General features: G+C 38.4%; 1 protein-coding gene and 1 long non-coding RNA gene across 2 annotated transcripts in view; one reads left to right on the top strand and one right to left on the bottom strand.

Moving 5' to 3' along the window:
* Positions 1–3376, top strand: part of LOC112214070 — a 19988-nt gene extending 16612 nt beyond the window's left edge. The window contains exon 3 of the long non-coding RNA XR_002947999.2: positions 3366–3376. This is a non-coding gene — a long non-coding RNA (uncharacterized LOC112214070). The remainder of the gene's footprint in view (positions 1–3365) is intronic.
* LOC100741322 (LIM/homeobox protein Lhx9) overlaps positions 1–12833 on the bottom strand; it is an 86259-nt gene that overhangs the window by 4780 nt on the left and 68646 nt on the right. The window contains exons 4-5 of the mRNA XM_012393917.3: positions 1688–1831; positions 3–80 (exon numbers count right to left, since the gene is read on the bottom strand). Of these exons, the coding sequence (XP_012249340.1) occupies positions 3–80; positions 1688–1831 (222 nt within the window). The remainder of the gene's footprint in view (positions 1–2; positions 81–1687; positions 1832–12833) is intronic.

The raw sequence follows: 12833 nt of genomic DNA, 5'->3' as shown, positions 1-12833 counted from the left end.
GGGCGGCCGCGACGCTCGACGATTTCACGATTTTATGCCAGTCCGTTTCACAGACCGGTGAACCGGACAGCAGGTAGTACCTGTGTAAAAAAAAAAGATTCTTATTAATCTTTGCCGTTATTTGTATTATTTATGTAGGTTCTTAGATTTAATTTTAACATTACAACTACCTAAGTATGACCTGTAACATGTTACAGCGAATATAAATGAGATATATATATATATATAGATGATGTAACTGACCCTCTCACAACGTGGCATGAGGTATATTTAAAGATGGGTATGTCGGTAAATATGGTACCATAAATTCTGCATTTTGAAGATCATAATGTAATTATCAATAATTCTTGTAAAGTACTGAATGTATGGGAAAACAGAATGAAACATTATCTTTTTAATTAATTTTTAAATTTAGTATTATTTATGTCATCTTCTTATACTCATGGAAGTAAGTAATTTGTTTTTGAGTATTGAATATTAATCGTGTACTTATATGATAAGATTAAGAAATTGATAAACCGTTTTGATTAATTAAATTTAAAATTACATCAGCATCGATGTATTATTGGTTACGAGAATAAGAAAAAACATCCAAATTAGGAACAACCATTGAAAGTAGCTTATCGAATATGAATCAATTATTGAAATAAAATATTAAACATCGCCGGAGCCACAAAACAGTAAGGACATTAACACTTGACGAAAATCGTGATAGTATAGAAACATGGACGTGAAACAATCGTTTCAAACGAACAAAAACCGTGGTTCGAAACGAATGTCTGGCAATCAAGCAGAGCACGACGTGCGCACAGAGTATCCACGAAATCGATGCTCATAAACAAGATTGCTTCATTACTGGCCTGCAATAATTGTGTCCCTCCTCCTTTATTACAAAATCCCCGGTTGCGATCCCCACCAATTAACCGACAGTCCCGTGTGACACGCCTCTTTTCCAACCCTTTAATTGCCGCGTTTCCTCTTCGAGTCGTATCTATGCTCCCTAGCAAAATTCGCGGCCAAATCCTAACCCCTCAACCGATTTCTCTTGATATCCCTTTGAATCCATGATCAATATTATCCTATCTTAAGATCCAGTCTTTAAAAATTCAAACACTAATGTTATTAATGTTTCAACATTTTATATAATAGCGAGATTACAAAGCGAATGTTCTAGTTTGATCGCGATTGTATTTAACTCCAACCCCTTGATACACGTTTCTCGATACATACTTCTTTAAATCTACTATACGATCGATTCCATTTTATACCGAAATTTATACTTCAAAACAATTAAACAGTGGATGTTTATGCAAATCGGTATTTTCAAAGAAGTGGGACTTAGTAGTGACCATTAAGTAACCCGTATTGATATTTTACATTATATTCTTATTATTATTATACTTATTATTATTATATTTTATATTATTATCGTATATCATAGGTATATTTTTAGCTGGACACTTTTCGTAAATGCGTAAACATCCGTAGTCTAACAAAAATATTAATTTGTCTATTAACAGCATTGATAAAACTAGTTTATTCATTTCGATCGTAATTTTGTCAAATCCTAACTTCATGATTCACTTCACCTATATACGTGGCAGCCAAAACTAAGTACTTTAGGGCTATTAATGCTTTATCGTATCAATAACACTTACAAAGTTCGTTTATTAGTTCATAATCTTACCTATCGCCGGAAACGAGTTGATTTCCACATTTGCTGCAGGTGAAACATTTCTGGTGAAATACTGATCCACCCGCCCTCATTACCAGCTCGGTGGCAGGTATCGCGTTGCCACAGCCTGCGCAAGCACCACTGCTTCCAAACATCCTGAAACAATCGAGAACAATACCGATTAATCGACAATCTTGATTACTTACACATTAGATTAATCCGCAAGTCTAATTATTATTCCATATCTACGGTATTATAAAGTTTGAAGAAGTTGGAGCATGTGTAGAACTATGATAAATTACATTCTTCCAAATAAAACATTTGTTTTGCGTGTAGTCTATATAGCACGTCACTTTAAAGCGTCTATTATTCTAATACATTTTCGTATCTTTAATAATAATGAATAAAATATTTGTATTTAATAATATCGTGTTTGCTACTTGTATATATTATATATTTCACTGTTTGAGTTAATTCGACTTTGATTTATGCTTGAAGAGGCTGATAACGAACGATAAGAAGGAATTTGTAAAAAGAGGCAGTAGGTTTTAGGAACGATATTGTATAAGTAAGGGTTAGGTCGATCAGAGAAGGAATGGATAAAGCGAAACGAGGCGCCGATAATTACGAGATTTCTCTTTGTTTCGCGAAAACGAATATTTCTACGTTCATTAATGTTTCATTGGGTTATACGCGTAGCTGGCTACACTAACGAGTCCACATTTATGCCAGCTACGCATTATGAATTCAATGATGTTGACTGAAAACTGGTAATTCACAAAAACATAAGTACCCATATATGTATACGGCGGGTGTTGAATATATGTATATTCTACGTATTATCGTGGCATTAACAAAGTGATTTTCCCTCGAAGCCGAATAAATAGATTCCAATGGTGTCCAGACTTGTTACGACGCATTACCAGTTGAGTTAGTAAAAAAATTTCTCCGAAATGAGATTAATCTAATTAACCTGCTATTTCCTTCACTTTTTCTTCATTAAAACCCCGATCCTTTTAATGCTAATACATAGGAATTTATAGTGAGATAGTCGAGGTATAGAATATAAAAATCCTATGTCAGACAAGCAGAATTTTTGTTTAAACCTCGGAATTAGCATGAGGAAAAGTAGGTTTTAATGGTTTTTTCTTCCCTTCCTTTTCTTTTTCTGTTCTTCTTTTACTCTTCTATCCTTTTGCACTCCATCCTTTCCATTGTTTCCTTCACTTTATTTTCCAACTTCTCTTTTCCTTTCCTTTCCTTCCTTCCTTTTAATATAAAACCACTTTTATTATGTAATCCATTGTTACCATTACAGGATAGTTGCAAAATCATTGTCAATATTTTCCTTTCCTGTCCCATTACTGTAACATTACTCTTGTAATATTAAATATTATAAAAACTCTTGCATTCTAAAATGAACTTGTAACAAGCAGAATAACATCGAAGCCGTCTCGCCTACATAGAACATAATATCAACCTCAACATCATCAACCGTTCTTCCCCAGGAAAGATTTTAAAACCCAACACAGCTTCATCGCTTGAACTCGTCGCGAATCTCCGAAACATGTTCGTTGCCGAGGTTCCTGGAGGTACGCCATTAGTCCGAATATACAAATTTATCATTGGGTGGGGGGGGGTGGTGGCGGCGGGTATCCCCTGGAAAATCCTGGCGGTCGGATGAAGCGAGAAAGGCGACCAATTACGGTCGCGGCCGAGGGCTCAGAGGATGACATTCTCCGGCTCCGGTTTGAACGCGATAGACACGAGGCGTTTCCAATTAAACCTCGCGCCAGTCTCATCGCGCAAACACTTTCTAACTAAATGAGGTTAGGCCGGCAACAGAGGGACCGTGTAGAATCCTATATTCAACCCGCCACGTTTCCCTTTCTTTTCTCCCTTATTATGCGTCGTCCCACTGATGTTCCAGCTGCTTTAAATGACACAGAGAGAAAGAGGAAGAGAGGTTGAAACAGACGAAGAAGGTAGAAGGGAGAGAGAGACCGATTATAATAAGGCGTCGCATATATAATTGTCGCGGTGTCTTCGTTCGCGCGAAATCTATCCTCCTCTCCTTTCCTAAATACGTTTCAAACTGTTCTAGTCGCGAGAAGAAGAAAAAACGAAAGGAGAAAATAATATAGAAAAGAATAACGAAGAACAGCGAAATGGAGTGAGAAGTCGGAAATATGCGTCGCTGCGAATTTCGCAGCTTTCAGAAGCCGCTAGCTCAATGAGCGTTATGTACCCACCCTTTTGATCCCTTCAAAACAAGCACGCCTTCTTTCAGGCTAAACGTCGTCGTTAGTCGCGTGCTAGCTACACCAACAAGCGAGTTAATAAACCCTTTTTCTCTCACTTCGTCCCTGTACCTATGTCTTTTTCTCTCTCTCTCTCTCACTGCTCTCGTTCGCAATTAATACGTCATATAATGGATCGTAACCGGGAACTAGAGATGGTGTTAGTTGTTAGAAAGGGAGCCTAAAGAATTTACAAGAAGAAGTCCTGTCGTCATAGAAATCGTCACTTTTGTTGGCTTTAGGCAGTCTTGTTGTGTAGAGCGATTACCGAAGGTGCTTGATGGAAATTTTGTATTGTAATGTAAAAGTTTGATTTTTGGAAAAATACGATCAAAACTAAGTTGGATATAATTGAAACAACATAACAAGGTTAACAATGTACTTTTAAAAATTCATCATTTAGATATATTTCCATATTGCATCAAAGACAAAAGAAAATTTGACATGTCGGTAATATTTATCTACATATTCCGGGGTGTATGTGTATTATATTTATATCGTTAAATTTTATACATGTGTATACTATATCATACTGTCAAATATAATTCCATTTAGTAAAATTATAATGTTTTCTCTTACGTTTTATCTGTTAAATCAAACTATAACACAAGAGAAATATATTTTTCATATTACAATTGAAAAAGTTCAGTGAAATAAAATGACCAATTCATAGACATAAGACAGCGAAGAGATCAAGATTCGAGAGCAACGCTGTATAATTTCAAAATAACAAATCCTCATCCTCCTTCATCATCACACTATCTCCTTATCACTCTGTTCTCCATTAACGAATTACAATGATCAGAAAGCAAAGTCAGAATTCAGATTCGCGCTAGAATACGAGTATTCCAAAGGGCAGAAGGATTAACGAAACTGGAGAGACACTTGGAAATTTCATCCGTCGCAATCGTCTCGGTCCAGCTTTTGTCAATTTTACAGGAAAGTACATCGTGAACGTTTCCTTCGGCGATCTGGTCGAGCGTAAACGGGCAAACGTCCGCGCCTCGAATTCCTGAAAGGTCCGCCATGACTCCGGTAAAGCGAAGAAATAAATAAAGCCCTCGGTGCTTCGTGCTATCTCGAGATACCGAATAATCGGCTTTATAAAATGTACCGCGTTGCGTGACTAAAGCTTTATAGGTCCCTATAATCTTTAAATGCGCGCAGCATGTCGCGTCAACGCGTGGACGTTTCCCTCGTCGTGTACAATTCGCGACAACCCCTTTAGGTTCTGTGTATCATTAAAATTCCACGCTTTATAATCGCGAGGTCCTTTCTCGAAGCGGTTATTAATACAGGCTACGGAGCAATTAAAATAATCAATGTTAATATATTTGGGTTAAGTGGGTGCGGCTTGACGAAGTACCTATACGATATATAAGTGCGTTACTGAAAAATTGGCGATATTTAATGATCACACGAAAAAAATGTGATAATTAGATCGTAGATATTTATGCATTAAGAAGATATAAGGTAAAAATCTTTTCGTATTTTATACAAACTTGAAATATGTTTTAACGTCAGATAAATGCAATTGATATGGAAATATCCGAAAGATGCAGCAGGGTTGAAAGATGCTAGAGATGTTCGCTAAATTTCTGTTTGCTAAGTTTCTCTGGGTGAAATGTCGAATTTTTTTTTATCGGGGTTAGGCTACGTACGCTCGCGTATATCTGGTTTGATAAAAAATAAAAACGACACGCTGCCAGCGGTCAACAATGGAAAATATATTATCGAGGCGTCGGTGAATATTTTTTTCTAAGCGCGCGTTCTTTCGCACCCGCGTTGGTTGCGATGGAAATTCCCATTAATTCACCGGGCGAACTTCGATATTTCACCCAGCTCGATCGGACAGCGTCGAGCGTTTTTCGTCGGTTCGTTTCAATTTGCTCCCTTCTCGTCCCTTTTACATCTTCCTTTATCTGTTTCTTTTCTTTTTTCCTTTATTTTACTTTTTAACTCCCCTTTTCGCGTTCTTTTTCTTCGTATATGTATAGGTACTAGGTGTTTAAAAAAAGTAAACGATATTTATACCTGCATATGATTCTGAACAATAAAGGAAATTCCATTTCCAATAATATGATAATTATTTAACTATAATTAAGTGTTTAAGTACTTTCAGGATTTTGTATGTAAGTGTATGTAATATAGGTACTTGTATTAAATGCGTTAATGAAATTTCAAAATGTTTCATATATTATAATACATATATTGATAAAAGACGCTTACAAGCGTTCGAATACTTTCATGAGTTTATGTATATATATCGTCGTATCGTCGATAGTATAATAACGTAATGTCGTCATCTATCGACGTTATCGAGGATACAGAGTTTCCGGATTAACAGGCCTGCCCACAAACTGGTTACTCGCGGTGTACGGAGCTTTTCACCCCAACCTTTCTATATTCTCTTGACTCTCTCTCTTAACTTTAACTCGCGATATTCGCCAGATTAGTTAAAATGTATTCGCCAGGGGTAGATTAATATCCATCCATTAGCATTACGCCGTGCTATCTCGGCCAATTTCCTGGAATGTTTCGCGTCAGGTGTTCGATTATGGGACGACGATCTTCAACATTTCAGCCTCTACTCTCCCTTGACATTGCGGATCTTCAAACCGCGGACGCATCAATACTGCGGCCTTATATCTTCGTTAATGGTGGTTAATGTTTGCCAGCCATACACTGGTGCCTCGTAAAGTCCACTGTTTATACCGCAATTAGCCGTGTAACGATACGTGGCCACATCGAATCGAGCATAACGCGATGCCTCTCCTTCGATCCTCGGGAATTTCGAAGCGGAAATTTCAAAGCTTTAAATCCGATGAAGGATCGACGAATAGACGAAATCATTCGATTTTCTGCTTGGTTATGTATAGAGGCAGAATTTGATCGATGATGAAAGCCTCGCAATCGTCTATAGGGTATAGTGATTTTAGTTTAGCAAGTTATATGGTGGATAAAGGCCCCTTTTTGATGGTAGAATTGATAGGAAAAGTTGACTGTAACAGGCCTCGACTTTTGTTGCTTTCGTAAATTGAGGTCAACATTTTTTAAAAATCATCTTTATATATATACATATATATATATATATATATATATATTTCTTTTTTCGTTGCTAGGGTTCAGTTTTTATTTATTGGAATTCTTCGTTGTTCGGAAGTTATAGTGCTTTTTAAATTATTCGAATTTTTTTTTCAACGTTCTTACAAACTTTCTTTATTACTGGAACTTTTTTTATTTTGCTATTTTATCGTGTTATATCTTTACTTTTTTATTTCTCTTTTATTGCTTTTGCATTGCCCTTTTATAACTGAAATACTCTCCTTTTTTCGGAGTGCTGCGTCAGAAATCCTCTTACAAGATTCCTTTTCGTGAATGTGGAAATTTTTCAAGTTCCATTTTGATTACGATAAATAATAGAATATTTGGAGTAATAGAGTGTTTTCACATTATTGATTCGAAATATTCGCGAAATAAGTTGCAGCTAAATGTAAAAATTTCAAGTCTCAATATCACTAAGAATATTTGATAAAAAGAGCGAAAGTTCGGTGAATAGCATATAAATTATTTTTCAGCCACGATTCTAAACTTATTGATAAAAGTAAAATATCGTGCTTCAATTTAGAATCTAATTGTATCGTAACGTCTTCCACGCTACTCTGTAATTACTAATCACTTAACCAGTGTGAAACAAATTGTCGGACAATAGAACCTCTCATCATTTACTATAAATCCTATAATTACTTAATACTCCGGGTTTCCATATTCCCGCTGAGTGAGAGAATTACGTTGATCGAGCAATAAAACCGCGCAGACTCCCGTGTGTTTTTCCCGCGTACGAATCACATACAAGCGAGTCGACTCGATTCACCGGATTATTTATGCCAGGTATAACACACGGGGAAGTGAAAATGAGAAAGCGTGCAAGGAGAAAATGAAACAAAGTTCTTGCCGGTGTGCGCGCGTCACGGGAGTGGTTGTGCGTTTAATTGCATCGGATAGAGGCGGCGTTTTGCATACGTGATCCATTCGACGGGATCGATCGTCGGAAAAAAGAAAAAAAACGAGCGAGGGAGAGAGAGAGAGAGAGAGAGGGAGAGAGGGAGAGGAGAAAAAAATAGAGGACGAACGGAGGAAAGCGGGACGATACAAAAAGCTCGAAGCGACCAGATGCGGAAGAAGAAAACTCTTTCCATGCTCGATTTTGTCCCCGTGTGTTTTCTCATTAATTTACGATGGTTCTCGGAATGCGATACTTATAATCGTTCGTCACTGAACCAGATATGTTGTTAAAATGAACTTTTTCCTACGGACCACGAGTGCAAAATGCCCATCGAGCAAATTTTCTCCGGAATGTGAAAGGCCTCCCACATTTATATTCCATGGTTATGTGTGAGTATTTGAATACATAGACGTCCACACGTATTACTATAGGAACACACATGCGTAGAATCATTGGTTCGTTCCACCTTCACGAACACACGTACGCGTCCGATATTGTCCAGAACGACGAAAGGAATCGATCGAAACGAACTGAAATTACCTTGGTTCGTTCGATTTTCGATTCATTCGGCCGAGAGATCGATAATTCACCGGTTCGTTGCACCGACTCGTTCTTGCTGCTGATTAATCAAGTACGCTAATAATTACGGTGACCTTTTGAACCGAAGGAACAAGTTGCCCCTCGAAGAGCCGCGAGTTACTTAAATGAAAGTTTGATTAGTTTTTGATTTTGATTCTAGCGAGATCAAGGGGAATATATTGGCTATCTTGTAAATATATTTAAGTAGATCGATCTACATTTGTCAGACACAGTAGAAACTTGACCGTGTTTCGAAAGACCGAAACTATAGTACGATTCATTTTACTCTTATTATTCTACGTTTACTGGTATAGTAGTGTAGTGAAACTTTCGATTTTAACTTTTAATCTATGAGCTTCTAGGCAAGCCATAAACTTATTTCTCTCTCTCTCTCTCTCTCTCTCTCTCTCGCGATATGATTATTTTTATCCCAACTTTACATCAAGCGTAAAGTAACTTCTATGCTATTGCTATCTCCGATCAGAAACGTCGTGACATCTTCTAAACGATAACAAACTTTTTTATAAATAAATCAATAAAAAGTAACATAAAAGAAACTCTAACTTTATCCTCATTTTGTATTCCTTCAAACTGAGCTAGCGCCTATAATTACCAAGTCTATATGGAACGAATAAAAAGTATCATTAAAAAGAGTAAAGAAATAACTAATTCTATCTTCGGTTCATATATCCGTAGAATTCAATGAAATTCTAATAATCATTCAGTGCGAAGCACACGTAAAATCTCAAAAAATGGAAACAAATATTTTAAATACAAACCAATTGCCCAAGCACAGGTACTTTCTGTAAAAGTCGTACAACGATAAAGAGTAGGAGGAGAACCTGAAGCAAATCCAGCCTCGACGGAACGATATCGAGCCATTTTCCGTCTGTCGTGGTACGCGGAACACGTGGCTGTCCGTTCACGGTGCTCGCGTTCGTTGGAGCGTAACGACTCGGACACAGTTACTGCACCTGTATGCACGTGCAGCTTGCATACCGCGATACTTTGTCGGACATTCTTATATAGGGCATACACTAGCTACAGGATGGTTCACGAATCTGTGCTCGATTCCTCCTTCGAAACGATAATCCACGCCAGAAACGAAGCACAGATCAACTAGGAAACCTGTTGATTCTTTGCGTGGAAAATTCGATGAAGAGGAAGAATTAAAATATCGAAGGATGGCATCAAACGTGGTGAATTCGGCAATTTAGCCATGTATAGACGATGATCGCGAGCCGATCGACGTCGATGAAAGTTTCAGGCGCGTCTCCGCTCGATTCCCCATTTATGTTGCATCGCGAGGAAGCGTCGAATTCACCGCGCCGACCATCGTGCCGCGTCGATAAAATATCGGGGAATTTTAATCGGGCCCGGGTTCACCGTCGACGTTTAATCTCGTATCGGCCCGCCAGCCTGTAAACACTTTTGCTTTTCGTATATTGGATCACGTGAGCTCCACACAATGCGATGGGATACGGAGGTGTTCTGACTGGCGTCGAGGATGATCGACGTTTGCAACCTCGTCTGTAGACCATAGACAGACAGTGCCCTGTAACAGTCTTAGAACTGTAATTTTCAATCAGCGTGACGCAAAATTTTTTTAAACAATACTTGACTATTTGGTCAACAGCACTGACCTCTTTTCCCTTAGATTGTACAAAAAGAAGAGGACAATAACCGTGCGGTGAATGTCCTGTCTTGAGTCAAACAGAATGTATCTTTTAGCGTGTCGTAGAACTTTAGCAATTAATTTATGTGCGCTATGAAATGAAAAATATGGAAAATTGTCAAAGACTTTTATACAGAATACAGTGTAACCATGGGACGTTGGGAGTGGAATCTACAGTATAAAGGAATATCTTCAATTCCTTAACCATTCCATACAGTAACTTCTATTCGAAGCAACAAATTTTAATCATTTTCCAACTTATCCGAAAAGTTTACCACTGAATTTTCATTGGCGTCGAAGAACCACCGTTAATCAAACATGACGAACTTCCATGATATTGCGAAGCACCCCAATTACCAAGTAAAAACCTGCGCCATAAAACGAATTTTATCTGTCCCAAAATTCCTCATCAATCATGTCTCACGATTCTAATAAGCATCCCTTCATGAAAACGCTGTTTAATTCGCGTATAATTTACCTCTGCTGGGTCTCCTCATACCGAACAGCGAAGAGAAGGGAGGGAGAGCAAACGATGAGAAACAAGCAACTAACACAGCACCGACAAAAACAAATATAAAAGAAGAGAGGGAGAGGAAAGAGGATAGAGAAGAAAGAGCGCGAATAACGAGATAGAGGAAGCGAGCTCTTGCGAAGCGTAGGAGAAAATTGTCTGCAATTTCTGACAGCCTTCAAAATGGCGCGACGTACACACGCGCGCATATCGATGCGATATCGTCGGACGAGACCCGTGGAGCGCGAAAGGTTGCCACGACGGATCGGATTGGATTCGAGGTTTCTCGTTATTAATTTAATTACCGCCTGACAGTTCCATAATTAAATTGCTAATTTATCTGTCCAGGATCTGGCCGATCGCGCGCCAGCCAACCAGTCAGCTTGATGATTGCTCCCGGAATGACGTTTCAATTCTTTCTCCAATTTTCTTCCTCGTTTCCTTTTTTTACTCTTTTCCTTTCTTTTTTTTATTAATTTTATTATTCCAGACCTCTTCTATCCCGTTCTTTCTATCCTCTAGCAAACCTTGCTCGCTCTTTGCTTTTCCACATTGTTTCGATCGTTTATATCGTGATTATATTTCGTTTAAGCATACATATAATACGTATGTGTTATATTCGTTTAACAACGAAGAAATAGAGATTTTTATCCAGGAATCAAGGAACCATGAGAATCACGATGATGAGGAGAAAGTATCCTAGCTAACTTTCCCACTTCGATTACGATGTTTCGATGATTTATACTCGTGTGTTGTGGCTCACGAGCGTTCGTTTTCTAATTTGATGCGAAGCGTGATTTTCTTGTATAGGTTATGAGGAGTCGTCTAATAAGCTGTTTCTACTTTTGTCGGGCTCGTCCGTCCAATCAACGACGAACGGTACATTCGACGACATAGAAATTAATTTACCGATTTCATCAACGATACTCGTATTATAAAATATGTTTTTCGATTAACCGTAAAACCCAAGTCCCGATGTCGAATAAATCTCTAATTAAATCCTTAATTTATTCTCAAATCTAATCCCGCAATCTTCAACGACGTTAATTAAATTCCTCTCGATCAAAAAGAAATCTGGGTAGAAGATATTAATATTCGAAATCAAAGCGATAGCTATTCCGAACACGTAACTGTTTCGAACTTTATTATGCTCTTATTACGCGGTTAGTCGCGCTTTCCTCGGATTCAATTGGCCAGATTGGTGAGCAGAGATCGCGCCTTGATCCTCGCCAAAAGGGATCTTTCGATCGACGCGGCGTACCGTGAAACTTATTATCGTTCGGCCATCGCATCGCCGCCGCGACTCCATTGGACAAATACCCGCGCGCACACGTGGCTATTCCCCTAACGGGTCCAGCAATTTCCAAAGACCGTTATAACACCGCCGTAAGAATCGTCGATCGCCAAGTCGAAATGCAATTAATTATATCGAAAGGCGGTAAACGCGGCGCCACGGAATGCGACTTAATCACCAAAAGACCTCCCGGTCTTCGAATCACCCTCGCTCATCTTTTCTCCTTTCTTTCTATTTAACGTCTCGTTACTCAGCCCGGATCCCGTAACTAAAGTCTTTTAAGATACCGATTTCCCCCTATTAACGAGCAGTTGAAATAAAAATATTTCCTGTGGAGGTTCTGCCTTAACCTTCCAGCGTGATTCGATTATTTGTGAATCCCCAAAGAGATTGTCGGAGGAGATGTATAGTTTATTGGAGAATCCAGATTGGAAAGTATCAATTCGAAAGAAAGAAGTAACAAATCGAAAGGTACATAAATTAAGTTTCCTTCTTTCCATCTCTGCCTTACAATCCCACAATAACTTTCAACAAATAACTTCATCTACGACTTCGCATTCCATTCGAATCATTCTCTCGTCTCATACACAGCCAATAAAACGATCGCACACGCCAATCAGAAAAATTAAACACAGAGAGAAAGAGAGAGAGAGAGAGAGAGAGAGGCTCGTGACTGTAATTCAAAGCCGTCTCCGGTCGAAACGTCCTCCGCGTCTCATGGCGAAAGACGCCATGGAGAGAACCCCGTTAACGAAGACACGGACAGATTGATTAATGGAAAATACACGGGGAC

The sequence above is a fragment of the Bombus impatiens genome, unplaced genomic scaffold (genome assembly GCF_000188095.3).
Source record: "Bombus impatiens unplaced genomic scaffold, BIMP_2.2 scf_0011, whole genome shotgun sequence".
NCBI classification, from domain to species: domain Eukaryota; kingdom Metazoa; phylum Arthropoda; class Insecta; order Hymenoptera; family Apidae; genus Bombus; species Bombus impatiens.
Note: the sequence above shows the minus strand (reverse complement) of the source record. Positions and strands in the feature narration are given on the sequence as shown.